Raw genomic sequence first — 27,948 nt, 5'->3', positions numbered from 1 at the left:
ACGCCGTGTCCATGCCTACCTTCCAAAAGCTTGTGGCGGCTCCTCGCTACCCTGGAAATACAGGGAGTGGTGGGCAGTCAGTTTCCAGTCAGCCCTGCTCCTCTCCTCCCCTAACGCCAGTACCAGTTCTGTTCAAGCTCTGGCATTAGTTGAGCTGTGTGACCTTGGCCAACTTTTCTAGTCTACAGTTTTCTTATCTGTAAAATGAGATAGAATTAGGCCTATGATTAGATCATGTTGCTTCTCTTCAGCTACAAATTATGTGACAAATCCGTAGTCTGTGCCAGCTCTATGCATGGTTTCTCTTTTTAGAAAGAAAACCCAAGGTTAATCATTCTGAATTCTGCATTCCTACTCTTTGTCTTGTTTTCCTTTGTGGAACATTTCGCTTTGATAATTCTTTTAGTGCATTTTTAATACTGAAAATAGATATTTTATTTTGTTTATACAAGGTACACTTTCAAAATATAAATCATATATACATGTAGCTATAACAAATAGGAAAGTATAAATACAAAAGCATACATATGTAAAACGTCACTGAGTTCAATTCTCCTTTATAGCAGAAGAATTCACTGGCTCAATGTGTTTACTGCCTTTCTCAGCTCCCTTTAAATGCACACAGGAGAGAATTTTGAGGAACTCTAATGCTGCCGTCTTCCCAAGCCAGCAAGAGCCTTGTAATTATCAGACAGCCACAGTCTTGTTCTCTGTAGAATGTTCTTGTTCTCTGTAGAATGCAAGTCAGGATGAGGTATGGAGAAGACAGTCAAGTGGTTCAGCTGTCCTGAATCAATGTCAGAGTGAAATGAGAGGCCTCCAGGGCCTTCAGCCCTCCAGGGAGAACTGCAGCTGCTTGGATTTTGGGAAGCTGGCTGTGTACTCAGGCCAGCCAGGTGGGCAGCGTCCGCTGGGTGCAGGAGAACCTGCTCAATCCTTTGGGATGTGCCCAGGCACAGTCCATGAGATCAAGCCAGAGCCCTCTGATTATCCTGCTGGGCCTTTTCCTGGTATCTCCCAGTTGCTTTTCATCTAACGCAGAGATGGAGCCTTCGCTCCAGGCTTAGCCTGGCTAGTTTTCCTGAGTTTCAGAGGTTGAGTGGACTGTGTCTTCCTGTGTCTTCCTCTCTGCTGCTGGTATCCCCAGCCATCGGGATTGCTTCCACAGTTTCCATTTCAATAGCACGTGGCTGGGGAATATTCCTGCAAAGCCGATAATTCACAGGTTTTAAAAAGATAAGTGGGTCATCCTTTCTATTAAACGTACATATCCAGCTTGGGTAGATAATACTAACAGACATAGACTCCGTCCACAATAATCAGAAAACACTTAGTCCTCAATGATCAGAGACGGGAAACCTGGAATGCCTAAATGTGCAGGTAGTATTTCAGTCCTACTTTGGTTTTGCAACCTTTCATTCACCAAAGATTTAGCAGTGTTGTTGGCATGATTCATGCCATATTCACTCTTTCCGGACCTTTTGCTAATCATTTGCTGAAAAGAAATGCAGATGGCAGGGACAAGAAAAGGAAAGAGTAACCAGAAGTCTGGACAGACCAGACCTGATCATGTTGATACAGATGACTTAAAACCGTCCTCAGCACTTTGTTTAAGTGTTTAAAATATATATACTAATCAGCTGTGAATAAAAAGAGTGGAAGTGCAAGTGTTGCCTTTTGATTGAGGGTTTGGGTAAAGAATGATAAAAATGTCAGACATGGTGGTCCCTATCTGTAATCCCAGCAGATGCAGGTTTGGAGGCTGAGCGGGAGGATTACCACAAGTTTGAGGACAGCCTGTATTACATTGTGCATTCATGGCCAGCCTGAATTACATGGTGAGATCCTATCTCAAAAAATCAGAAACAAATCTGATATTTCAGCAAGTGGCAGAAACATTGCACAAACTGAAATGCAGAAATATAAATGCTAGAAATATGGAATTAAGTTCACCATGAAGAAGTATGCCCATATTGAATGGACACACACGAGAATAATATTCAGAAGAGTATATCGTAAGAACAATATACAGATTGCATATTCATCATATCGGTCATTGAGTGTATTCTTTTGGGGTGGGTTGTTGGGTATCAAACCCAGTACTTTTTGGGGGGATGGGTAGTGGGACTTGAACTCAACCCCTTGCACCGGCCAGGCAAGCACTGCACCACTGAGCTATATCCCAGCCCTGAACCCAGTACTTGTGCCACACATTCTAAGTGCACACTTTACCACACACCCACTTACACCTCTGGCTCCCTTCTTTCTTTAAGAATTGGCTTTGAGGAACTTTGTCACCTACATCATCAGCCAGGCTCTGGCTGCCCCCTTTCACACTAATGGCCTGGAATGGGGGTAGTGAAGGCTCTCTAAGACTGAGTCAATCCTGCACAGCCTCAATGCTTCTTTGGACTGATACAGAAGGGGCTGACCGTGAGAGTCTTCCTTGGGGCATCTCAGAATCTTCATAGTACGGCACTTTACTATAGGAAGGAAGACTCTGGTTCTCCCGTGTCACTCACCTTGATCTAAAGTACCATACCAGCACGAGTACCGCAATCACTGCAAAAATCACAGCAACAGATGTTGAGATGGCTACTGTAAAAGAGCAGAAATGAGTGGAACCATGTGAGAATTCCAGGTCCTCGCTTAGAATCAGTTAATTCTTAGCAATGTCCATCCTTGAACATAGATTCAAATGCTTTTTCCAACCAACTTGCTATCATTAACAAATTTCTTCAGGGCCCTGCAGTTTAATTTGTTCTAGGCAAAAGCATACTCCCTTGCTGCCAGCACAGATGGTTGAACTTCCAGACCCCTGGTCCTGGTCCTTCTTGGGCCTGGCTCTTAAGCATGGGGGTAAGAACAGGGATGGAAGCAGATCAGGAGGGAAAGGAAGGGGCTCCAGATGATAGCAGGGTGATGGGAAAGATGGAGAGATCAGCATTGGAGCAGGTGCTTGGGCTTCTATGTCCTGGGTGGAGGAAAGAGAGACGGAGATGCTCCTCCCAAAGTCGTTTTTTTCCTTCAACTTCACTGCTTTAGGAACATGAGCATCCAGTGCGATCTGCTGTCCAATTCCATACAGATTTCCTTCTTAATATGCAACTTTATGGTGGAAGAAGAATGGTAAGAAGAAAGAGGTGTTAGAGCCAGTGTCACAGGTAAGAGGAAGGTAAGGTAAAGACCAAGGAAAGGGAGAAACATTTGAGTTCATGGGAGGGGTACAGAGTCTAGGGTCACCTATGAGAGTTGGCTGAGCAGCCCTGACTTAACCTGAGAATCATCAGACAAGGCAGGACGGGGAGGTCTCTGCAGGTAAGCAAGGAGGCTCAAGTGTAGTGGGAACAGAGATGTTAAAAACAACTTTCCCACTTGGAATTTCACCTTACTATTGTGAAATTTCCTGCAAAAATCAACCAGTTGCCCTCTTGCAGGTAACAAGGGTGAACATCTGGAGAAGCTGCATCCTCACCGAGGAGCTGCAGTCACATACAGTTCAGGGGCCACCAAATCTCCAGGACCAAGCCCATGGCTTGTATACCAGAAACATTTGCAAGGCCTGACCTTTGAGTACATCTTTAGTGTAGAACAGCTGAACACTGGGAAGTGGGGAGACCTTCAGCCCCTGTGACCAAGGTGTAGACTGGTCCAGTTTTTCTCACGGGCAGTTTGCAAGATACAACAGAAGTCTAGGCCCTGAGATATTCTAATTCTACTAGAAAGTTATTCAGTCCAATATTGTTTAAGATAATTTTCAAGATGTTAAAAAGAGAAAATGAGAAAAGAAAAAAATGTTCAAGATGTTCATCTAAATCTCAATAGAAAAGTAATTAATGTGGTATATCACATAATGGAATATTATTCACCCACCAAAACTATGAAATTTGGGTACATGCATTAACATGGAAAGATGTTTAAAGTATTTGGAGTAGAAAGTAGCTAGTTGAAATAAAGACAAATCCAAAATAGTCTCTGATAAGCTATACCCTATACACAAAAGTTTCTTTAGGTTTTTTTGTTTGTTTGTTTTGAGACAGGGAGGTCACTAAATTGCCCAGGTTTTCTTGAACTTTCTTGAACTCCTTCCTCGGCCCCCTTACTGGCTGGGATTACAGATGTGCCTCCACTATTCCTGGAGCAAAGCAAGTCTTGAGGAATAAGCAGTACACTAAGATGTTGAATGATGGGATGGGCATGGTAGCTCACGCCTGTAATCCCAGCACTCGGGAGGCTGAGGCAGGAGGATTGCTGAACTGCACGGCGAGACCCCATCTCAAAAAAGACAAAAAAAAAAAAATGCTGCGATTAAAGATAGTGTTAATTTTGTTTCAAAAACTATTTTTGCAACGACATTATGATTAGAAGAAACAGTAAGATTACAGAAATAATTCCTAAATTGTAAGTAAATATAGAAAAGTTGTTACAAAAGAAGTAACAAAATAGGAGAAATTAGTGAAAGAGTTTTGAATTTTCAGACTTAACAGTAATCATTATGACAAAAAAAAGGAAACACATTTTTAGCAGATGTGTTGTACCTTCTTGTAAATGGTGTTCCACATTACTGAACAGCTTGGCTTCCATTTACTGTTTGGGGAGTGACTTATTGGAAAAGGCAGTTTTAGGAACCGCACTTCTACTTTCACTGTGCTTCTTCCTGTTTCTCACTGAATAGGAAAAACTGCAGACTTAAGCTCAAGAGACCAGAAGGCTGCTGTACCAAGGGAGAAGCAAAGCAAATGGAATTCGGTGACTTAACCCAGACCCTGAACCTCCTTTTCAGTTAGTAAAGAAACTGAAACTGAATCACCATGACAATAAATTAACCTGACAAGCCCACTAGCTTTCTGTTAGAGGGTGGATTTGAAGGAAGATTTGGTGCAATGAAGGCAGGAAGGAAGGCCGGGCTTGGCGGCACCTGCCTGTAATCCCAGCACTCAGGAGACCAAGGCAGGAGGATCACTGTGAGTTCAAAGCCAGTGTGGGCTACAGAGTCAGTTCAAGGACAGCCTGAACTGCATAGTGAAACCCTGTCTCAAAAAAGAAGGGAGTAGAGGAGAAAAACTTGATTATTGTGCTTGAGGCCAGAAGGGTCATGGCTCTCCCTCGATTTAGCCTTCGGTGCCAGCTGGATCTAGATGGAGACGGCAGCTGGGCACACAGTGTCAGTGTCTGTTGTGGATGGAGTGACATCCTCTGGGAACCTACAGGGAGAGTCAGTCCTTCCTTGTAGTACTGTGGCAAACTTGGCAAGTGCTATTGTTCCAGTGACCACAGTGCTGTGTGCGTGCATCAGAGGAGGCAGTTTTAACAGGAGAGTCCATCAATTCAGTACTCCTGGGCTATGGCTTCTTCATTCCCTCTTATTGTACTAGGCACACAGTGTCAGGGTCAGGGCTAGGAAGGGAATTTAGAGATTCAGCGTGCTTCCCATGCAGTAAGCCCTAGGTTCTATCCCCAACACTGCAAACTAAACTGAACTAAAATATTAAAGTAAAATGAAATAAAATTGTTGGGTTCAGCCCACATACTCAATTGTTTGAGTTTAACCTTTAAAATTCCATAGATTGAAGTAAATTTAAAGTGGCACTTGATTTTTTTAATGAAAAATTTGCATTTCATAGTTTAGGACTGTAACATAGAAAAGGAAATTACTTTATATTGAATGAGCAGATGAGTGACACAAAGACAGAAAAAGCTCCTGTCAAAGGCTGAACATATTGACTGCAACAAGTTTATTTTAGAGATGGAAGAGTAGAAGCATAATAATATTCTGCAAAATACACTAATAGTGCACTAAATGAACAGGGCGGTATAAACCGTATTGCAGGGCTGGGGATTTAGCTCAGCAGCATAAAGTGCCTGCCTGGCAAGCGCAAATTGAGTTCAATCCCCAGCACCGCAAACAAAACAAAACAAAACAAAACAAAACAAAACAAAAAACCACTATTGCAGCTGGCATGCTGGCCTCCCCCACCCCAGGACTATGGACTGCATCCAGTGCATTCCACTGAGCTACATCTTCAGTCGTGTTATTTTTTATTTTGACATAGGCTCTTGCTATCTTGCTTATTTGCCCAGATAAGCAATCCTCCTGCCTCATCTCCCAGGGTGCTGGGATTACAGGCACATACTACCACTCCCAGGTATTTTTATAGAGAGTTCACAAGAAGGAAACTTTACACATGAAAGTTTAAAATATTTTTTAAATCTCTATATTTCCACAATTCCTGTTATGCACAAGTAAAGTATAGGTATTCAGGTGATATTTACATTTCGGAAGTTGAATGAGAAACCAGGCATGGTGGTGCATGCCTGTAATCTCAGCACTTGAGAGACTGAGGCAAGGAGATCATTGTGAGTTTGAGAGCAGCCTGGGCTACAAAGTGAGCTCAAGGTCAGCCTGAACTGCATAGAGACACCCTGTCTCAAAAAGACAAAAAAAGAAAAAAAAAGAAAAAAAGAACTTGAATAAGAATTTTTAATATTTTAATCTAGTGAAAGTCACAAACCAGAAACATCATAATTTAGTACAGATTATAATCAAATAGTTGCTTGAAGAATAGAACTTTTTACATGTAGCCCTTTTATCCTATAGATGTGTCTGTACTTCTAGGTTTTCTACTAGTCACTGTTTGTAATATATCCAAAGACTGTAAGCAGTCACATATGTAAAGAGGGAGATTTTCACAGTGAAATATACTATGGCTGTCCAAAAGAACAAGGCAAGCTTTGTGTACTGGTGTGGAAGGGTGTTCAGGACAGGCCACCGAGTGAAAGGCAGGGGCAGAAAGGTGAAAATGAAACAGCCGTCAGCGTCACATGTTTTCTGTGCTTGCTCTTACATTGCCTCTCTGGAAGGATGTGCAGAAGTCTGCTTCCTTTCTGCAAAGATGTTTCGAGTCAGATATGGGACTTTTTACTGTATTTCCTTTGTGACATTTGATTTTTAGACCAGGTACAAAATATTACTAGTTAAAAAAAATAAAAATGTAAGACTGTGGAAAGATTAGTGCAGAATGTAATATAAGGAGGAATATTAGGTTGGTTGCTTTGTCTGTTGCTCTCCTCTTAAATCGTGAACATGTATTGTTTCCATGTCCTTGTCATTAAATGTCACAATGTTTTTCATGAAAATGCTCCTCAAAGAGCCTTTCTAAAGTTTTTGTCTTTGTACACGAGTTGGTTAAAAAAATCATTGTTACCAACTAACTGCCATTGTATCCAAAGCCACATTTTCCCTAGATGACACTTAATGCAGATATGTACAAAATGTGACCCATCTAGGGTGAAAAGTTATGAATAGAAAACAAGTATTTTTTGCTCTCATCACGCTGTGTTTTTTTCTCTCCTTTTTAAAGCTTATCATACTAAAGTATTAGATTCTTTATCACTGCCTGTATTTCTGTCTCCCTGTTTTGTTTTGGTTGTTTTTTTTTTTTCAGTGCCTAGAATTAAACCCAAGGACTTCCAAGTACTGAACAGATGCTCGATTACAGAGCCACACTCCAGCTCTACCTCTCTCTGCCTCTTGGGTTCCATTCTTTGTCTTCCTTTCTTCTTTAAGCTTACCTCTCCTCCCTTTTTATCTTTTTCTTCCATTTTTCTGTTTCCTCTTATACTCCCATATTTTCTTTGGTTCTTTAACCCTGTGTCTTCTGTCTTTTTCTTTGTTTAAAAGAAGCCTTTGTGCTGAGGAATCTGGACAGCCTCTCTGCGAAGTGCATGCTGCCCATCCTGGGAGAGGTCTACACAGCTTTTAGCTGGGCAGCTTCATCTTGGTGGCAGCAGCAGGCAGAGTGGTTTCATAATATGTCCTGGACACAGATCTAGCCTGGTTGAGGAGACCTGTGAACAGCTGAATCAGGAAACCCTTTTTGTGGGCATCAACTCTCTGGTTTCAACATTAGTAGCCTGACAGAAGCTACCAGTACTAAGACAGTCATGGCAAATGAAGGATTTCATTGGCGGAACATTATATAACTTTTATATAACTTATATGATAGAGACACTTTTTTTTGAGATAAGGTCATGCTATGTAGTTCAGACTGGCCTTTAACTCACTATGTAGTCCAGGCTAGCCTCAAACTTGCGGTAATCCTCCGGCCTCAGCCTTACAAGTAATGAGATTACTGGTATGTACCACTGCATCTGCCTTGTACCACCATACTTGGCTGATACTTCTAAGAGAGAAAAAGGACACCATCAGTGATGTGCTGATGGGCCTTGCTCAGGGCTACCCAGCTTACAGGTCTGGGGTCGCCCTGATCATAATAAACACACCAGATGAATGAAAGTACTCACCTGTTCCACCTCTGGAGCTGTGTGAAGGAGCACCTGTAGAAGAGAGAGAACAGTTCAATCAAGGCAGGGCTCCTAAGGGTACTAGAATTGCAGAAGTTGGAGAAACAATGGACAATGCTGATCTCATCTCAGAACCTAAGGCAACATACAGCTAACATAACCAAACTGGTCTGAGCAAAGAACAAGCAGCGTAACTCACTGAGGCACTAGGCTGCATCCAAGAACCAGACATGCCTTAGAGAAGGGTCAGACAGATTGCAGAGGGCTTCTGCCATGACTCCAGACTGTGGAATGCTTCCACCTCCCTCCCACAGTGGGAGCGTGCAGCCAGCATTCAGAGGTTCTGCCCTAGCACAGATTCTGCCAAGCATGTTAAGAAGGTTAGCCATGTCCCATCTGAGAGGGGTGTTTCATTTCAAGACGCCCTTGCTGAACCGATGGCGGGACACAAGAAGACATGCCGGGTTAAGGCGCTACAGAAGGTAGAAGCAAGCAGAGTAGCTTGGTCAGTTCTGACTTTGGACTGAAAGTATAAAGCTATTCAGACATCGTGTGCCAGATCTGAATCCGAGTTTCAGAAGCAGAAAGTGGGGAACTGGCCTGACTTCAGGCAAAGCTTCTGCTAACCTGGTGTCTCGTGGGAAGTAGAGGGCATGTGCTCCAAGGTCATTGCTGTTGTCTGAGATGGGGTTTGGGAGGGCTCATGACTGCCTAGCCCCGTGGTGTTTACAGAAGGTAGTGTGGATGCCATCAGCCAAGGCCCCGGTACAGTGGCTGTCTCTGTGGCCAGTGTGGTGGCTGACTTAGGAGATAAAGCTGCTGGCTCTGTAGAAAATTTCAAGACAGGTAGAACATAAATGCTTGCACTAGTGTCTTCTCAGTTCTAGCAAAGGGTGAACATGGGGACTTATTCCACTGAGCCCACTCTGACCAGCCCTCTCCTAGCAAACTGGCCTTTAGTGGGTTATACATTCATCCACTCAGGTCACTGGACTTGTGAAAGAAGCATAGGGGTTTAGCTTGGATCTTACGAGAGGAGGCTGCCTGGCATTTAGGTTTTTCTTTGCTTCTGACTGGCAGATGGCTACACCTGAACAGTAAGGCATGACATAACTTTCTATGAAAAAATTGGCCTTTCACTGCAACAAATATGGAACTTGAGAAATGTAGCCCTGGAACAAAGCACTGAGAGAGGCCTGGCGCGGCCTGTGTGACCTGTATCCCCATGTTCTCTCAGCCACATGTTTTGAGAAGTTCTGTACCCGTTAATGCTTTGTTGGTACCTCACCCGCCCAAGCTGCCAGCAGACAGAATACCCCAAGAGCATTGACGTCCAAGTGCCATTAGCCAAGCCACACATGTCAAAGGTTATGCTTGCATCTGAGGCTTTGAGAGCATAGTTTTGTCTCAGCAATGGGCAACCCACTGAATGTCTGAGTCCTAGAGCCAGGGCTTGTAGAAATTACTAGATCATTCTCATCTTGTGAGTGATCCTGATGTGAGTCAGATTAAAGGAGCTTTTATTCCAAATGTAAGCCAGTATCTCAATCTCTTACCACCAAGTCACTTTGCAAACAAGTCACTTGCCAGAAGGACGACTCTTATTCATTTATTTTGAGATGGTGTCTCAGTATATAAGCCAGGCTGAGGTCAATGTCAGAACCCTTTTTTAAGCCTCTCCATCCTTCCTCAAGCTATAGTCCTCAATTCAGGCTAAGGGTATTAGAGCTGGGAAGCTTTAAGAGACCCTAATTCCAAGGTTACCCCAGACCAATTAGAGTTCGTCAGTGATCACACTGCCCAGGGCTCTGGGAAAGTGTGACCAAGCAGGGCAGAATGTACAGAAACAGAGATGCCCATACCTGAGGAAAGGAGAGGACAAATGGCTGGAGAAAGACACAAACTAGATGATGTGACATTTAAAAATCAGGAGTTAAATATAAAATAAGGGTACCATAGGATGTAGGGCATATGATCCCAAGATATTTAGCACACCAGATTTCAAACTTTTTGACAATCAAAAAGAGTGCTGAAGAAATTGGAATAGGAGGTTATCTAAAACTCAGGACTAAATACATATATAGTGGTTTTGTGTAATGCTTCAATAGGAAAACATCATTGTTACTTTGCTGATGCTTAGGACCCAGAGGACATAACTCTCCGTGGGTTCCTCATATTGCTACACATCTTGCCTAACAACCCTTTGCCTGGACAGTCTTCTCTAGGATGTGTAAGTAGCAGTGCCTTAGAAGACAAACACCACCACCTTCTGGAGACGAGCAGACATGTTTGCTGTCAATTATAAAACATTCAGGTCCCCTGAGTCCAGGCTTCCTCTCTGAAGGTCTGCTTATGTTATCCTTGAGGGCCAGAGAGACAAGGAATTGATGTGAATATGCTGATGCTCTTGCTGCCTGTGTGTTGTGTATGAAAGTCTTTTGTCTCTCCTCTGCTGTGTCAGCTCCCATGGCACTACAGCAGGCTAATAAAAAAGCGAAGTCAAATCTCACACCCTCCCCAGTTCTTCACAAGGGTAAGTGTCTACAACTAATTAAGGTCTGACGTATTAATTGTGGATTCTGACCCACATGTGAAATCATGTGAATACATGTGAAATCAAACCAACTTTGGTTTTTAAAAAAACATCTAGCCCTTGTAAGTTCTTATGCTTAATTTTAATTAAAAAACAAACAAAACCCAATGGGTTCTATTGCCTGAGGCTGCAAAGGAACACCAACAGTGGTCCATGAATCTGTGAGGGTGGTGTAGGGTGTGGGGGCTGGAGATGGTAGTCTTTGAAGTTCCCAATATTCCTACCTTTTCCAGCAGGGGAGGGGCTCTCTGGCTCTGGGGTCACCCTTGCTGTCACTATTGTGGAGGGTGGCACTGGCTTTTGGTGAGTCAGGGAGGGATCTCCTGGAGAGAGGATAACCACATAGAATTTATGATTCCAAAGGTGGAAACTGGGGTAGCTTCAGAGCACAACTAAATTAAAAAAAAATCAATATTTAAATTTATAATAGTGTTATCTGACTTCCTAGGACAAGTTAGAACAACAGGAAAAAAACAATTAATGTTTCCCAACCCAAAGGCCCAAACAGATTGCAAATGACTTTTCTAATATTTTCAAAATGACTGCACAGGTTAAGCATAACATTTTTAAATTTTGGGCTGGACATAATATGCTATCAGCTCAGTTTGAGTCTCAGTTTTTCATGGGAAAATAAATGATATGTCACTAGATCCCATTTGTTTAGCAGGAAAAAAAGTATAAGAGACTGGGGGAAAATGAAATCAGTTGTTAGCCATAAAAGTTTGAGGAGTGGAATCTTCCAATCAGATTACCTAGAGATTCTTCCAGACTATGGGTTCTAAACTGGTTCCAGGTTCCTTTTTTCCTCTTCACTCATAGCCTTGTTCAGAGCCTGCAGCTCTTCTCCATTCTGGATTCATTCACCCAAAGGATATGGAGATTTGAGGAAACACAACTTTCCCACCAGTGGAATAGCCCTGATTTTCCGCCTCTGCTTCAGAGTCACTGCTTGTCCCTGACTTCACTGGGTTTTTGCCTTTCAACTGCATTCAGCGCCACTATGTGCTGCATTCCTAGCCATGAGATTCCTGGAAACAAGTGGTATGATTCCCTCTTCCCATCCCTCTGACATCTGTCTGACTCGCATTCTAGAAGCAGGAGGGGAGCAGGTCATCTAACACCACAAATTCCTTAAGCAAGTCTGGCTATTCCAAAAGTTTCCAGCAGATGGAGCCTGCAGTAGGCTGGCTGCCTCCCAACCCCTGTCCCAGAGAGGAACTAGGCATCTTCACAAGTAGTCAGTGAGAATGTTTTCAGCTGCAGTTGGGTAAGCGCTGAGCAACAATGAGTGCTTGGCAAATCAGAACTCCTGCAAGACTGCTGCCTTTCTATTTTTCTCTAGGAAGGAAGAGGGGAGCAGAACAGGGCTTAGTATTCCTGGAAACTGCATTGAGTAGCTTCTACCCACAAAGTGTTTGGCTTCTTTCAGGATGATTATCCAGTTGTGGATGGTTAAAGAAAATTGATTCTTGCAGCCACTCTCATCTTTGCTGTTGAGCTTCACTCTACACAAGTGTCTAAGCCAAGGGAAATTCTGCTCCATCCTGGTCCCCTGGTTGAGTCCCAATGCACAGGAACAGTGAGTATTTCCTGTAGTCCAAGTGACAAGCCCAAAAGTCTCCCTGGAAGCAAATCTGCTCATGAGCATGTGCTGTCTGCAGTCAAGTCTTGTTATCATTTCAAAACAGGCACTGATGGTAGTAACTGTTAATATTTACCAGGGCCAACTTAATTCTACAACACAGTACTGACATCAGAGCCAACTTTTAGAAGACCAACCAGAGTTCCAGAAAGTTAATAAATACAAGAAGTGGAGAACCGGAATCCGAACCTGGAGTTGTATGACCAGAAGGCCTGGATATTTCTATGTCCAGGAGCGCTGCTTAGAGGCCTGAAGATGTATTTAACTTCAGACCTCAACACTGATTTCTTGGCATGCAATGGGATCATCTGGTTAGCACATTGTAGCTCTGCTCTCTGTTTAGCCGTGGGAGGATACTGGGGATACCCTTGGGGATACCCGTGGGGAACTGGCTACTTACTGATGCACTTGAGATTGGGTGTTGTCCAATGGGCAATATTTGCAGACTTGTTAAACACACACTCGGTCAAGCTGGATGTGCCAGCTTTCCTCTTGAAACCAGAGTTACAAACATATCGCTCCCTGGAGTGCAAGTTGTAACTCTTGACCTGGATGTCTGCATGTTCAACAGATGTAGGGGTAGGACACGTGGTACCTGCAAAAGGATGGGACGGGTAGGATGAGAAGACTTGAGCTTGTCAAGAGGGGTTCCCTAGGAAACCAATGGGCCTCAATATAGAACTTTATTGTCAATGCCCAGGAAGGTGATCAGGAAGGACATCCACCATATGTGTAGAAGCATTCCAAAAGTCTGCCATAAATGTCAGCCAATAAGCTAGCTAGACACTGTGGGGTGTCAAGAACAAATCTCCCTCACTCCATTTCTCATCCATCTCTAAGCCCACACACTCTCTGTCCACACTGGACCAAGCCTTTGAGCTCATTTGGGAATGTCACATTGTTAATGATGCTGATCCACACCGATACCCTCCAAATCTGTCTCCCTACAAGTCCTCCTGTCTGTGACACAAGCCTTTGACCACTTCCACAAGGAAGCCAGTGCAGTCTTTAAAAATACATATTCAATAACTCTGCTTTTCCCCAGCTGCCTACTGCTTCTAGAATGGAAACTGAAATCCTTAAGAAGGCTTCAAGGTTCTGCCAGACCCCCCCCCATTGTTTTCCCCCATCACAGTGGCCTTTGGTTCCCCTGTCTACCCCCATACACATGCACAACCCACTACCACACTCTCGGCTGGCTATGATTCACTGTTCTTCCTAGCTGACTACAACCTCTTTCCAAAGGAAAACCTTTCTTCACCTACCCAGTGAACCTGGTCTCATAGTTCTGTGTTTCTCTCTGTAACCTCCTTCACAGTTTACATCAAGACATCAAGATTATATAATTAATGATGTCTCATCATCTGTCTTCTGATTTTGTGGAAGGTAAGTATCATTCAACATCATATTCCTGGGCCTATACAGGACCTGGCAAGAGTAGGTACACGTGGAAGGCTTGTTAAAAGAATCAACGGGTGAACTCTTTGCCGCCACAGCAGCCTTGACTCTGACCTTCTAATATAGTGAGTTCAATTTGATTTATTTCTGTACATATAGCCAAATCATCTGATTACTGTCACATTTTGGGAAGAAACTAGAAGCAAAGTGGAGTGACCCAGATAGGTCGATTTGGTAATAGGTGGAAGTGGACTCAGATTCTAAAATTACAGCTAAAAATCCTGGGTACTAGTGGTGTACTAACTCTGCTTCATGGAAATGAAGTTTTACAATTTATTATCTAAGGGTCTTGGGCTGGGTTATAGTTCAGTGGCAGCACTTGTGTAGCCTGTATAAGGGCTCTCGGCTCCCTCCCATTTCCCTTCCCAAAGAAAGCATAAAAAATATCTAAGGGCCTGAAAATAACAGACAGACATATTGGCCATTTCCATGTGGGGGTGGGGGTGGTATCATATTTGTGATTTTTTGTTGATGTACATTTTCCCTCCTATCTCTCCCTCTCCAAGTCTTTGTATTGTAACTTGTTTGCTTGAATTCTTTCCAAAACATTTTTCCTTACTACATAAGCCTCAAGTTCAATCCTCCCAACCAATTTTAATTTCATATGTCTACATTCTGAATCTCCTGATCATTTTTAGGTCACCTTTTTTCAGCCTTTGTGGCACATCACTTTGTGATGTATCACATGAGGTCATGTGTATCTGGCATTCAAAAGTTTCACATTTTGGACCATTTTGGATTGTGTGGCCTTGGTTAATGATGCTCAACTGGTAACCTCCCCAGCCTTTATCTCAACTCTGTCACTTTCCTGGCTATTTTTAATATGCTTAGCAAAAATATTCAGCGCTCTTTAAGCCTCCTATCACCTGCTATGAATTTGAGAGATCCTTGCATTTGGCTGGATTAGCTCGGTCATTAGTACTTTTCTATCCCAAGGCTACCTAGCAAGGAAACCTGCTTTTAGTTTTAGATACCTGCGTCATTCTGGGAGTTCAGCTTCAAGCTCTCTGGTTATTAGTACTAGTACTCTTTTGTCTATTCCTCAGTGCCACAAATCTGTCCTAGTCACTTTACCATCATTGGGACACAATACTCTACACTCACAACAACTTAAAGGGCAAGAGGCTTATTTTGGCTCACATTTTCAGTCTATAGTCAGCTGACCCCATGACAGGAAAATATAGTGATGCATCATAGCAGAGGACACACTGCTGTCATCATGACAGCCAGACAACAGCATGAAGGGAGGAGCAGGAGGGAGAGAGACATCTTACCAGGTCATACCCCCAGCATCTCTGCCCCCAGCATACCCCCCATCTCTGCCCCTCAGGCCCCATCTCCTAACATCAGATTGAGCTACTGTGCCCTCACAATTCAATCACTTTTTAAAAGCCCTGCTTATGCGGGCTTTGGGGGTATCTAGATATAAACCACAATACAAAGATTCACTATAGATGCAATCTGAACCACTAGTTTTATCTTAGATAGACAATGAGTATTTGTAATCTGGAGATTTTTCTTCCAAGTCTGTCTTATGCTACGCAGGCTGGTGTGAAGGTCTAAAGTTATTGTCACCTATCATTTTCTCTTCTTCCTCCTCCACCTTCTTGTTCCAACCCTCTCCTCTCCTCTTTTCCTCATCACCCTCTTCTTCTTCATTCTGGGGATTCAGGACTTTCATACTGAGCCACATCCTTAGTCTGGTTATTTTTTTTTTTTATTTGCGAGTCTCACTAAGTTGTCCAGACTGGGTTTGAACTTGTGATCCTTCTGCCTGAACTGCCCAGAGTGCTGGAATTACAAGCATGCAATACTACATTTGTCTTACCTTTTCTTCTCCATAGTTATAAGTCAGTGTGACCAATGAGTAAAATACACTACATACAGTTTTCTCACTGCTTGAGGAAGACGTTTCAACTCTGGAAATAGAATGGATAACTAAGATGTTCTCCATGCTGCTTGAATAAAGTGGAGATTGGAGGTGTCCTAAGTAATTATAGTACATGTGTGTACACATGTACTCCTATGTGAGTGTAAAAGTCAAAAGTGTGTATATGGACTTGTATGGCTGCCTGTGTGCAAGCGTGTGGGTGTGTGTTTATGTATATATGTGTGCATGCTCTTGTGTGTACATGTGTGCCCACTCTTTCCTCTATTAGTGCCTAGAAGCAATGACACATTACCAGTGGGGAACTAATATCAGATCTTGATTGCCTCTAAAAAGACTCAGGATTCCCTGGGGGGAGAAAAGGTAGAATCCAGGACTGGGATGGGGAAAGCACATGATAAGCCTTGAAAATGTTGTTTGAAAAAGTAAGAAATTAATCAAAGAATGTCTTGTTAAAAAGGTGGACGAGCAAGTTGAACAGGAACCTGTTGGCCAAATCTAGGACACTTTGAACATTAAAACAAAACAAAACAAAAAGACAGAAATTATAACTAGTAGAACAAAATGGAATAAGACTCAGGCCAGGGATATAGTCAGCGGCACACCACCTGCCTGGTAAGCACAAGGTCCTGCGTTTGATTCCCAGTGCTAGAAAAGAAAGAAATGGAAAGGAAAGGAATGAAAGGAAGGAAGGAAGGAAGGAAAGAAGAAAAAGGAAAAAAGGAAAGAAGGAAATACTGAAGTCTCCACTAATATAAATGAATAAATGAGAGAGAAGGAAAAAGTCCTTCGTAAGTAGAATGCAGTCTACCGCGGTCCTCCTTACAGTCCAGAAGTCTCTTTACACATAAAGAATGATGGAGATGTTGGAGATGTGGCTCAATGGTAGAGCTCTTGCCTAGCATGAGCCAGGCCCTTGGGTTTGATCACCGGCACCAGCACCAGCACCAAAAAATAAATAAATACGTGATGGAACAAGAAAGAGAGCATGATTGTTAAAGTTTCCTGAAAGCTGGCTTAAATTTATAGTGTGGTGGATTTGTACTGCACGTGGAGCTGAGCCATACTCACCTACCCTCACTTCCCATCTCTACTGAACCGAGTCTACCCAGTTGCAAAGAACAGAAAGTGAGTAGAGGACCGGTCCTTCTCCCTCACACCCAACGGTGGTGAGGTGGCAGCTCAGATCTGGTGGCCACCTGGTGATGGTGGCCTTTCACAGCAGGATGGACAGCTTCTCTAATGTGTGGGGTCTTTGCTGCCACTTCTTTCACTCTCTGGCTATCATGCTATTTGACAGCACGATGAGGAGGTCCAGTAGAACATCTCATCATGAATGCAGGAGTCTTGAAGATCAAAGACTCATATGGGTCTCAACTCAGCTCCACTAGTTCAGGTGATTCTTGCTTCTCCATGTCACATCTCTTCCCATCCAAACTGCCCTTCAAAAGAACAGCTCCTATCAACCATGCAAACAGCTCCGATCACTGTGTGAGCAAGTTCCCCGCTTGAAGATAAGTATGATCAGAGTTCCTACAGATTTAAGCTCAGCCCATTCCAGAGCTCCTGAGTCAGCAAGTCTGAGGCGGGGCCTGAGAATCTGCATTTCCAGGTTCCAGGTGAAAGTCCAAGAACCACATTTCTTGAGCACTGCTGCCCTCTGATATTTGTAGGTGCATCACTGCAACTGATGTTTTAGCATCTATTTAGAATTTCTCTTACAGTTATGAAAAAGCTTGTTTATAGTCCTTTCATGTCATGGGATTGAGCCTATCCATGAGTATCTCTTTTGCACATTCTTGTGTAAAGCAAGAACACATTGCTGTGTTGTTTTGCATTTTTGCACCCTCAACCACAGAAATTTCATCTGTGTCTGTTTAGCTTTGCAGTACCAGGGGTGTAGCTCTGTGTTACAAAGTATTTTAAAATTTTTATTAGTACATGTTTGCAGTATATAACAACTTCATTCCTGTGAGGAGTTGGCACATATACATAGCACATTTTTAATTCTTTTAACTTCTTCTTCCCCTCCCCTCCCTCACTCTCTGTGCTACCCAAGTCTTAAATCTGCATTTGTGGCATTTTGTGATACATTAAATAGATGGAAAAATTCTTAGGGATCAGGAAAAGGAATGACCATAAAAATTAGTTTGTCAACCCTGCAAGTGTCTGGCAGCAAGACGGCATGTAGAGTGCCATAAAAATACTTGGCCAGGTCTGGAATCAGACACTCCTTCCTTGTGAGTAAGCCCTAGCCAGCTCTAGACCTTTGGAACAGTCTGAGTATGTTTACATCATGTGTGGCTGGGTAATTTCCTTCCAGATACAGATGGGTGACCCTAGAGAATCAGTGACATGCTGCCCTGAAGAAAGGTCTAGAAAAACACTGGGTTTTATTTGGTAGAGCTGTATCTTATAGAAATTTCTCATCTGCCCCCTTCTCTTGCTTACCCCAAATTTGCCTTTTAGCGTTGTCATCCTGGGCCTGAAGTACTACTGTGAAACCACAGAGTCAGGGTACCATCTCCAGAGAACTGATAGTACCTGCCGTGACTTATTCTGAAATCTCCGATGGGTAGGGAGCCTCAGAATCCCTCCCTTACACCAAACACTCCATACATAGTTTTTTGCAAGACAAGTATTTGTATGATGACAGGGACACAGAGCTGGGCTACAATCATCTGATTTATCCAGGAACAGAAAACCCTCCAAAACATGTGGAACTCTACAGGAACGAGATGTCTCTGCAATGACCCCTCTGTAAATGACCTGCACCTTAGCCCTTCCTGTTTCATGATCCCACTGGGCCCAGTCACTTCTCACATGGGATGCCTGTTGTCCTCAAATTCTCTCAAACTCATTCGCTCAAGTCCTGGGCCTTTTCTGCAGCTCTTCCATTCCTTTGCTACTCCAGACCTCTTCACTCTCATCTTCTCTTCACTCACCTCTTGTATTTAGTTTTACCATACAACCTGATGTATAATTGCATCTGATAATTAAATATTTTCAAGAACTTACTACGGGAGTTTTTTCAGCACAATCTATTTATCCATCAATCCCCACACCCAAGCCCCAGAATCTTCTTTTTGTCAGAGTAGGATCCTCTATTTCCTATTGTCAACAGTTGTTACCACTCTTCCCTTCCCATGGGGACTGGCCAGTGAGCACCGAGCCCATCTACTCAGTGCGTTTGGATTTTCTGTCTCTGTGCTACAGATTCCTCTAGTGTTATCTTACAGCGTGTGTGAGGGGCTAACATGTCTGAGGGCTTTGCCCATTGTTCCTGCTCCACCCTCATCTTTTGTCTTCCACATTCCTCCACCAGAGAGGGGATCTCTTCATGCACCTTTGGCCATCGACTGCTGTGCTTGTTACTTGATGCTTGCCCACCCAGTGGGATGGAGGAGTTTTCTGCTGTCCTTCAGCCTCAGGCTCAGGCATGTCTGGCTCGCCATGTGTGGAACTCTATTTTACTCTTTTCCTCTGTGACAGCCAACCTCTCTCATAACTTTAGCAAGATTTTTGTTCCTCTTCCAGCAATGGTATAATTCCAGTGGTATTTGCATAAGATCCTGACCTAGAACCAAGTATTTACCTATGGGCCAAGTATGTATGTATTTACCTTCTATTCCATAGACTTATATATTTGTTCATCTTGATAACAATGTTGTGCTGTCTTGATTAGTATAGCTTCATAATAAATCCTGAAGCCAAGTGACATAAATCTTTCTGTTAATCACTTTCAAGACAGTCTGCACTTCTAGAGCTTTTACTGACTTTTAGAATCAATATATTATCAACTTCTACCAAAAAAAAAAGTACCTGCTGAAATTCTGACTTGAACTGCATTCAATGTATGGATTAGTTTGGGGGAGAATCAACATTTCAATAATAAATTTTAAAATTTATAAACACTATTTCTCTTCATTTAAATTTTCTGTAGTTTCTTTTAGAAATATTTTATATATATATATATATATATATATATATATATATTTGGTCTTTTGGAAACAGGGTCTTGCTCACTTTGTAACTCAGGCTAGTCTTGAACTTGCAATGATCCTCCTGCCTCAGCCTCTGGAGTTCTGGGATTACAAGCATGCACCGACATATATGGCTGTTTTGTGCTTTTCCCTGTACCATATCTTTTGTCAATAATATCACTATTGCATAATTTTTTGATATCAATGCAAATGGTAATATTTTAAATTTCTTACTGTTTGTTGCAAGTATTTTGTATTGTGATTTTTTTGCCATACTGTGTATTCTGCAGACTTGCTAAACTCACTCTAATAGTAGTTTTGTATATTCTGTAGGATTTTCTATCAAGATGATCATGTAATGAATTATCTGAATGTATTTTATAATGCCGTCTTGTTTCCTTTGTTGTCTTACTAAGTATAATTCATCGTTGTATTATTTTAGAGACTGTTTTAGGGTCTACAGTTTATATCTTTACCTTTTCACAGTTTATTTTTCAGGGTATTTCATGCCATTTTACATGAAAAAGCATTAATAATCTTAAATAATATACTTTCCTTTTCCCCTCCCAGCCTTTGTATTACTGTTGTGATATACTTTTCACCTGTATATGTTACATGTCCCCACAACACATTATTAATATTACTATTATTGTTATTATTATTATTGGCTTAAACAGGTTTGTGCTGAGGCAGGTCTGGCTTTCAAGTTCAACTTGGTCTTGAACTCACTGTGTGGGTCCAGGCTGGCCTCCAACTCACAGCCTCCTGCCTCACCCTCCCGTATGCTGGGATTACAGGTGTGCATCATCACACCCAGCTAAATAGCTGAATGTCATTTATCAACTATGGACTTAAAAAGATGTCATCATTTCTGAGTTTTGTAGAGCGGGAGGTTTTGCAATATCTACTCTGTTTTTTTTTTTTTTTTTCTGTGAAAGAATGTTTCTTGGAATCTTTCCATTGTGGATGGTCCTCAAACAAAGATAAACCCAGGAATTGTTGATATTTGAATGCATAAAGATATCAGTATACTGCAGCCAAATCAACCAGTCAAGTGGTAGACAGTCACTTAGCCAGATTATCTCATTACTACACTGGAGATAACACATTTAGCTGTAGCCATAAATTTTCATTTCCAGAAACTTTTGATACCTCAATTGTAATATCTACAAACTCTCTCATAGCTTTGCTCTTTAGATATTCAATATAGACAAAGCTCACCTAGTCTATAATAGTGTAAGTTTCTTGAAGACAATGCATACATTTCACAGTCCTCAGGTATCTAACAATTCTAAGCCCCATATACAACAGATATATTTTTGAAATTAGTAGGTTATGAAAACATATACTGGAATGAATGAAGTAACAGAAACTAAATCCAACTTGAGGTGCTGAGGTTTTAAAACTCTCACATAACTTTAAAAATATACACAAAAACCCATAATGATCATTTAAATGAAGATAGCAAAACAGTGTTTAAGGCCACTCCTCTTTCTGCTTTCCAGAACCTGTGGTCAAGATTCTTTATCCATAAAGTCAATTTATAGAGTCTAATAGGAACAAGGAGCCCTGACCTACTCTCCTATCCAGAGTTCAAAAGTTGTCAGGTCAGCATGCCCCTCCCATTTGCTCAGCAGAGTCAGAAACCATTCCAACATTTTCTTTCACTTATTATTATACTGAATCACCTACAATGTGAGATATACAGAAGCCTAATATGCGGTTCCTTCTCTCATGAAGCTCACGGTAAAGCTGACACAACAAAAGAATCAAGGCCTCTAGGCACCTAGTAATCCATCTTTCTTCCTGCAGAACCAAATTATGACAGAAAAAATAAGAAAAGGCAGACAACTATATACATGTACACATACTAGTGATATACAGTGTTTTCCTGTTGAAAGATAACTACTTCTAAATCTTCTACTCAAAATTAAGTTATATGCTGCATACTATTTGAAAATAGCTCCATATTTATGTAACCATCCAGTGTTGAACATTTAGGTTGGTGTCAACCATTCAATATTTTGTACATAGTATGAAGACTAGCATGAACAGATTGGAGACTGATATTCACTAATAAAGAACATGCTGTTCTCTATAACCTCTGACCAGAATCATACAACCAAGTAGCAAATTTAATAATTTGAGTCTCTTTTGCTTTTAAGACCATTTTTAAAATACCATATCAGTCCTATGAGCTCTTTGTCATTGTCTACATCAACACCACCCTGGGACTTTTACAGCCAGTCTCAGAATCAGGGAGATTTCCTCCTATTCAGTTATTTTTCAAAGTTGTTTTGATTCTACTAGGTCTTTCATATTTACATGGGAATTTTGGAATTAGTCTGACAATTTCTACAAGAAAGCCTGAAAGAACTTTGATTTGGGGGAAATTTGACCCTTTAACGATATTGATTTTCCAAATCTATGACACGGTATCTCTCTCCATGGATTTAGTCTTAGGTTCTCTGAGCAATGGTTTGTTGTTTTTCAGTATAGAAATCATTTGCATCTATTGTCAGATTTGTCCCCTAATAACTTCATACCTTTTGAAGTTATTACAAGCAGCGTTTGAAAAAATTTTCAATCTTCAATTGTTAAGTGAGAATACATACACATACAGTTGGTTTTTATATGTTGATGTTTTGTACACTGCCACCAACCTACACATACACGGATAGCATATTCAAAACGTGTAAGAGCAAGACATAGGAGATAGCCTTTTTAACAAATGGTCTGGGAATAATTATATGTTCACATAAAAAAGCAAACAAACATAAACAACCTTCAATTCATACCTCAAATTACTGTATACACAAAATTTACTCAGAATGGATCACAGTCATAAATGTGAATCCTAAAACTACAACACTTCTAGAAAATCAGACAAAGAAAAACTTTCATGATCTTGGCCTTAGGAAAGATTTTTTTAATATATCACAAAAGCATTATAATAAATAAATAAATAAACGAATCTTTAAAATTAAAGACTTCTGCTCTTCATAAGACTGAGTTAAGAGAGTCAATACTAGACAAGCCACAGAGTCTGAGAAAATATTTGCAAATCATATACCTAGTAAAGGGCTTGTATCTAAAATATATAAAGAGCTCTCAAAACTGTTAAATATATAACTCAGTTTTTAAAAAGGCAGAAGATTTAAGCAGATACTTCATTAAAGAAGAGATACACAAGGCACTTCTTAAAAGCACATGGAAATGTGCTCAACATCACCAATTATGAAAATGCAAAGTAAACTATGAGAGACCACTAATATATATTAGAATGGGTAAAATTTGTTTAGTTTTTGAATTTTTATTAGTACGTGTTTGTGGTACATCATGATTACATTCATCATGGGAAGTTGGTACATGTACGTAACACAGCTTAATTCTTTTTCTTCCTTCCTCCATCTCTCTATCTCTTGGTCCTGCTCTAGAATGCATATAGTTTAAAAGGCTTCTCATACCAAGTGCCAACATCCATCTGGAGGAACTTTCTTGTGCTGCTGCTGGGAAGGTAAAATAGTACAACCACTTTGGACAATGGTTTAACTTCTTAAGAAGTTAAACATACACCTACCATATGAATTAGCCACGTCTTTCCTAACCATTTCTTACCCAAACTAAATGAAAGCATACACCTACACAAAAATCTATAGCATGAATATTCATAGCAACTTTACACATAAAAGCCACACAGTATAAACCATCCAAAGGCTGCTTAACTGGATAAATGTTGGCACAATCATGGGATGGGAGGGTTCAGCCACAGAAGGGAATGAACTAGTGATACAAGTTACACCATGGATGGATTCTCAGAATAATTAGTGAGTGCATGAAGTAAACAATAAAGAGTATATGCTGTATAATTCCCTTTATACAAAATTCTAGAAAGTGCGATATAGCAATAGTAACAGAAAAGAAGATAAGTAGTTGTGGGTGGGAGGCGGCAGTAAGGATGAGGCAGGGCATGAGGAAACCTAGTATTGGGAGTCATGTTTACTTTCTTGATTGTGGTGTAGGTTTCATGAATTTATGCATTTACCTCTAAATTTCTAAATTTTGCACTCACTCTAAATGTTTTAAATTTAAATATGTGTAGTTTACTGTCTGCTTTAATGAGGCTGTTTTGAACAACGAGACAAACAAACATACATCCAGAGCAGCTTGATGGCAGAAACATTTTTTTTTTTTTTTGTCTTGTTCGTTTTTATCAGTACCAGGGATCCAACTCACAACTGCCTGCTTACAAGGCAGGCGCTTATGCCGCTGAGCTAAATCCCCAGCTCCTATGGCAGAAACATTTTTGAAAGGCCAGAAAGCAAAACTGTGTGATGCCCCGAGCTACAGAGACCTGTTAACCCCCATCGCTCCCCTGTGACTTCCAGGAAGATGCTCTAACTGAAGCTGCATCTCTGCAGTAGAGCTGCTGACCGGCTGACCACTTCTAGCATTTCCTCAGGAATCGCTGCAGGACACTGGCTAGCCAGATGGGAGGAACTGATCAGGTCTCTTAACAACTCAGCTTCTCAGATGTAGGGGAAATCCAGGATCACAGTCATAAGAAAATGAAACTTCACAAAACCCCCGTTGGTCTATGGGGTTCAGATCAAGCCAGGCAGCAACTGTGGGTGGGAGGGCAGGCTGTCCCCCTGGATGTAATCAAGGGGATGCTGTTTAAAACAGGCACAGAAGTGGCGGAGTTGCTACCTCCCATGGATGTTCACAGATGGCCTTGGCCCCAAATCCTATGCACATTTCCTAAGTATGTACAGTCATGCATTTTTCTGTGGAAAGAGTTCGTGGTTATTATCAGGCTGGGAAAGAGCTCCTTTACAAGCTGTGTGGCCAAGGGCACAGCTAAAATCTGTCTTTTCTCCTCCCTCTTTTAGCTCCTTGAACAAAACTCCTTGGAGTCACCCATTCGACTTTAGATCTACGACACAATTCACGCTCTCGAGTACATCAAACCATCACCAACTTCTCCCTTTTGCTAGGTGCGCAAGCTCCCTGTCCCGGCTTGCCGCTTCCTCTCCACTTAAGATCTTAGAGTTGTTCCCAGGTCCCCAGGTGTAACTTGCCAGACACGATTTTTTCCTTCTTGGGGACGTAGTCCTTACCCCATATTCCCAGCTATCTTGTCATCTAATTTACTTTTGCTTCACAGTTCCGAGGGCAGTTTTGCCCAGACCCCTTCGGGGACTGCTTGAGGCGCAAGGACACCCGCACAGCGCGCGCAAGTGGCCTCGCAGAAGCGCGAGCACACTTTTCCAAAGCGCTGTTGCAGGACAGTTCCGCTCCCATTGCCAAACCAGACTTCTCAGAAACGCCTTCCTCCCCGGCTCAAGGAAATCCAGGCTCGGTTTCTGGCTCCCTGGCAAGGGTGACCGGGTGTCAGCGCCAGCCTGCTGACGGCAGTGCCCTTCGTGCCCCTTGCGCGGTCCCTGCGCCGTCCTGCACCTGCGCCGTCCTGCACGTGTCCCTCCCGCCGGTGCCGCTCCCTCCCCGGCCCCCTGCAAGCACCTAGCGTCCTGCCGCGTCCCGCTCTTTTCCCAGCCCGGGGAGAGAAGGGACGCGGTTCCGTCCGGCTGGAGCCCTGGTCCCCTCCGAGGCCCCGCCCGGGCGCACGCCGCTCCCTACCCAGCGTCGCCGGCGGTCGGAGGAGTAACAGCAGCAGCTGTAAGGCGCGGAGGGCGTGGACTCGACAGCCCCGGAGCTGCCGCGGGACCATGGCCGTCAGCACTGCAGTGCCCCGCCAGGGCGCCCCGCGCTAGCAGCGCGTGCAGTGCCCGGCCCTGGGGAAGTGTCGAGCGCAGTCCGTCTGGGGACCGGCCGCCGGCCTGGAGCATTCGCTTTCGCTTTTGCTTTAGCCCCCGGAGGGCTGCGGAAAGGTACGAAGCAATGACAGATCCGTGACTCAGCACCCCCACTCCCGCTTTGGAAGACGCCCCGACGATGCCGGGACCCTCGTGACGCCGCTCCTGCCCCCGGAGCCCTCCGGACCCTGCCCAGCAGGACCTGGGGATCTTACCTGCGCAAGCCCGGGGCCTTGCCTCTTGGCTGCTGGATCTGGGGACTCCGAAAGCCACCGGTAGGTGTCTCCCCCACCCCCAGGCCCCTGCAGAGGCCGTGGGCGAAGCCGTCGGAGGAAAACTTTCCCTCCACACTCTGTTGTTCGGTGTTTACTTTTGACTTCAGCCTCGCTCCCGCGCGTGTCCTCCAAGACTTCTGCAATTTTAAAAGTTTTCTCCGTTCGGCGTCGGCGTCGGCGTCAGCGTCCGCGTCTCGGGTGACCGCGGAGGTGCAGCAGCTGCGGGAAGCGCGCAGTCCGCGCGGGTCGCCTGCCCGGGGCGCTCTGCACTCCCCGAGAGCGCGCTGCCCGCGGCCACCCACGCTGGCTTCCGCGGTGGCGGCGAACCGCGCCTGCTCCAACTCGGTCCCGGTCGCCTTGCCTTGTACCTGCTGCCTATTTCATTCCCAAGAAAAGGTCAAATGTTTGAAGGGCGGAAGAAGGAGAGGGAAGAGAGGGACGGCAGTCATTCGTCCCTGCGCCTCGTTTCATTTCCCTCGGCGAGTTCTCCCGGGCTACCAACCTCCTCCGCTGTTGTCTTTCCGGGACTCTAAGCAGGCCCCGTGTTATCCAGAACCAGATCTCAACTGGGAAAACTCCAGATGAGCAGTCAGAAATGCCCAAGTCCGGAGTGCAGTTGGGAAAGACAGACACCCCAGCGCTAAGTCTGCAGCTTCCTAAATAAAACCGCTGGGTTATTAGGAGGCTTCAGGGGAAGAAACGCGCCAGTCCTCTTTGAATTTAATGAGGAAAGAACTGAAGTTCGTATTTACTCTCCTCCACAGGGGAAAGGGAGAAGACTTTCCTCTGCTCGTACCTTTACCCCAAAAAGTTTAGAATCGACGTGATAAGTGCAAAATATACATGTGCGCGCGCGCGCGCACACACACACACACACACACACACACACACGAAAGAACTCAAAGGATTGGAAACTACATGTGGTCCTAACTTATAAGTATAATTAATGTCAATATTTCATGTACCTCAGGCTTGTTAAAAACCCTTTTATTATGACCATTTTCAAATATCAAAAGCAGAGTGTAATGAACACCAGGTGCACATCAGCCATCCTGGCGGGGACCACAGGAGGGCTGCTCTTTTGTCTTAGCTGGAGTGGTTCCCCTGCCTCCAACTGGGGCAACCAGAGGTGCCAGTGTATTTCCTCCCTAAGCATATAGCAAAGAATTGGAAGGTCGAATAAAATTGTATTGCATACATGCAGAGCATACAATATATGATACCTTTTAATAGTCTATGAGCCTCTATAAAGTAGGAGTTTCCATTTTTTAAAATAAATTTTAGTGACAGCAAATGATACAATATAACTTTTTCCTCTTATTTTAACATTAAAGCAACACTGTATGTAACTAGCATCTTTGTATGAAACACTCCTTGTGAATTTAAGATTGTTCAGGATAGATTTCCTACTATGGAACTTTTGAGCCAATTGTAGGGGGTTTTGTTTTTGTTTTTTCAGTAGTGAGATTGAATTGTGCCGCGGATCCTTATTCCTAACCTTTTAAAATATATTTTGAGACCCGGTCTCCTAAATTGCCCAGGCAGGACTCAAATTGGTGCCTTGCCTCAGCCTGTCTCAGTGCTAGGATTACAGGTTTGTGCCATTGCACCTGGTGGTGGTGGCGGAATTGAAAGAGTTTTTTTCCTTGCCTGGGGCAGTGGTGCGTGGCCTATAATCCCAGTGTTTGTGAGGCCGAGGCAGGAAGATCAAGGATCGAAGAGGACCCTGGACTACATAGTGAGGCTGTTAGGGGTTTTCAGGGTCTGGAGCCTTTTTCTGGAGGTGGTTTCTAGATTCTTTATGCCCGAGCAAAAACTAGTCCAGACAAAGTGCAGATGGTGGTAAGGTTTTACATTTATTAAAGGTAAGAAAAGAAACGCTCTGCAGAGCAAGTTTGGGTCAAGTAAAAGTAGGAAAATGAATAAGCTCAAGCTGATGTCGGGTCTGGGCAGTGCTATCAAAAACCTCGAGAAGTCCATGTGCAGGGT

At 43.1% G+C, this 27,948-nt stretch overlaps 1 protein-coding gene across 3 annotated transcripts; it reads right to left on the bottom strand.

Annotated features, from left to right (window-relative positions):
* Positions 1-410: 410 nt before the first annotated feature.
* On the bottom strand, positions 411-25,774 carry Il15ra (interleukin 15 receptor subunit alpha). 3 transcript variants are annotated; one of them, XM_013156257.3, is made up of 7 exons: positions 25,509-25,774; positions 12,940-13,134; positions 11,122-11,220; positions 8,932-9,129; positions 8,305-8,337; positions 2,523-2,595; positions 411-1,203 (listed from the first exon to the last, which is right to left on the bottom strand). In XM_013156257.3, the coding sequence occupies exons 1-7, from the start codon at positions 25,597-25,599 to the stop codon at positions 1,089-1,091; spliced, it is 804 nt and encodes a 267-aa protein (XP_013011711.1). In that variant the 5' UTR covers positions 25,600-25,774; the 3' UTR covers positions 411-1,088. The 3 variants fall into 3 exon arrangements, with proteins under 3 accessions (XP_013011711.1, XP_013011712.1, NP_001166314.1); NM_001172843.1 differs by having other exon boundaries at positions 441-1,203; positions 2,523-2,598; positions 25,509-25,623; XM_013156258.3 differs by lacking the exon at positions 11,122-11,220 and having other exon boundaries at positions 2,523-2,598.
* Between the last annotated feature and the right edge of the window lie 2,174 nt (positions 25,775-27,948).

Source organism: Cavia porcellus, unplaced genomic scaffold (assembly GCF_034190915.1).
Source record: "Cavia porcellus strain 051 isolate PalLab524CR breed Dunkin Hartley unplaced genomic scaffold, mCavPor4.1 scaffold_13, whole genome shotgun sequence".
In the NCBI taxonomy this organism is placed as follows: domain Eukaryota; kingdom Metazoa; phylum Chordata; class Mammalia; order Rodentia; family Caviidae; genus Cavia; species Cavia porcellus.
This window is presented reverse-complemented; position numbering and strand designations above follow the sequence as displayed.

Coding starts and splice junctions, on each gene's coding strand:
- Il15ra (NM_001172843.1), bottom strand. CDS start 25,599: ATGGTCCCGCGGCAGCTCCGGGGCTGTCGAGTCCACGCCCTCCGCGCC. Junction 9,130..11,121: donor CCCCTCCCCTGCTGGAAAAG/GTAGGAATATTG, acceptor AATTTTCTACAG/AGCCAGCAGCTTTATCTCCT. Junction 1,204..2,522: donor GTATGGTACTTTAGATCAAG/GTGAGTGACACG, acceptor TCGGCTTTGCAG/GAATATTCCCCAGCCACGTG.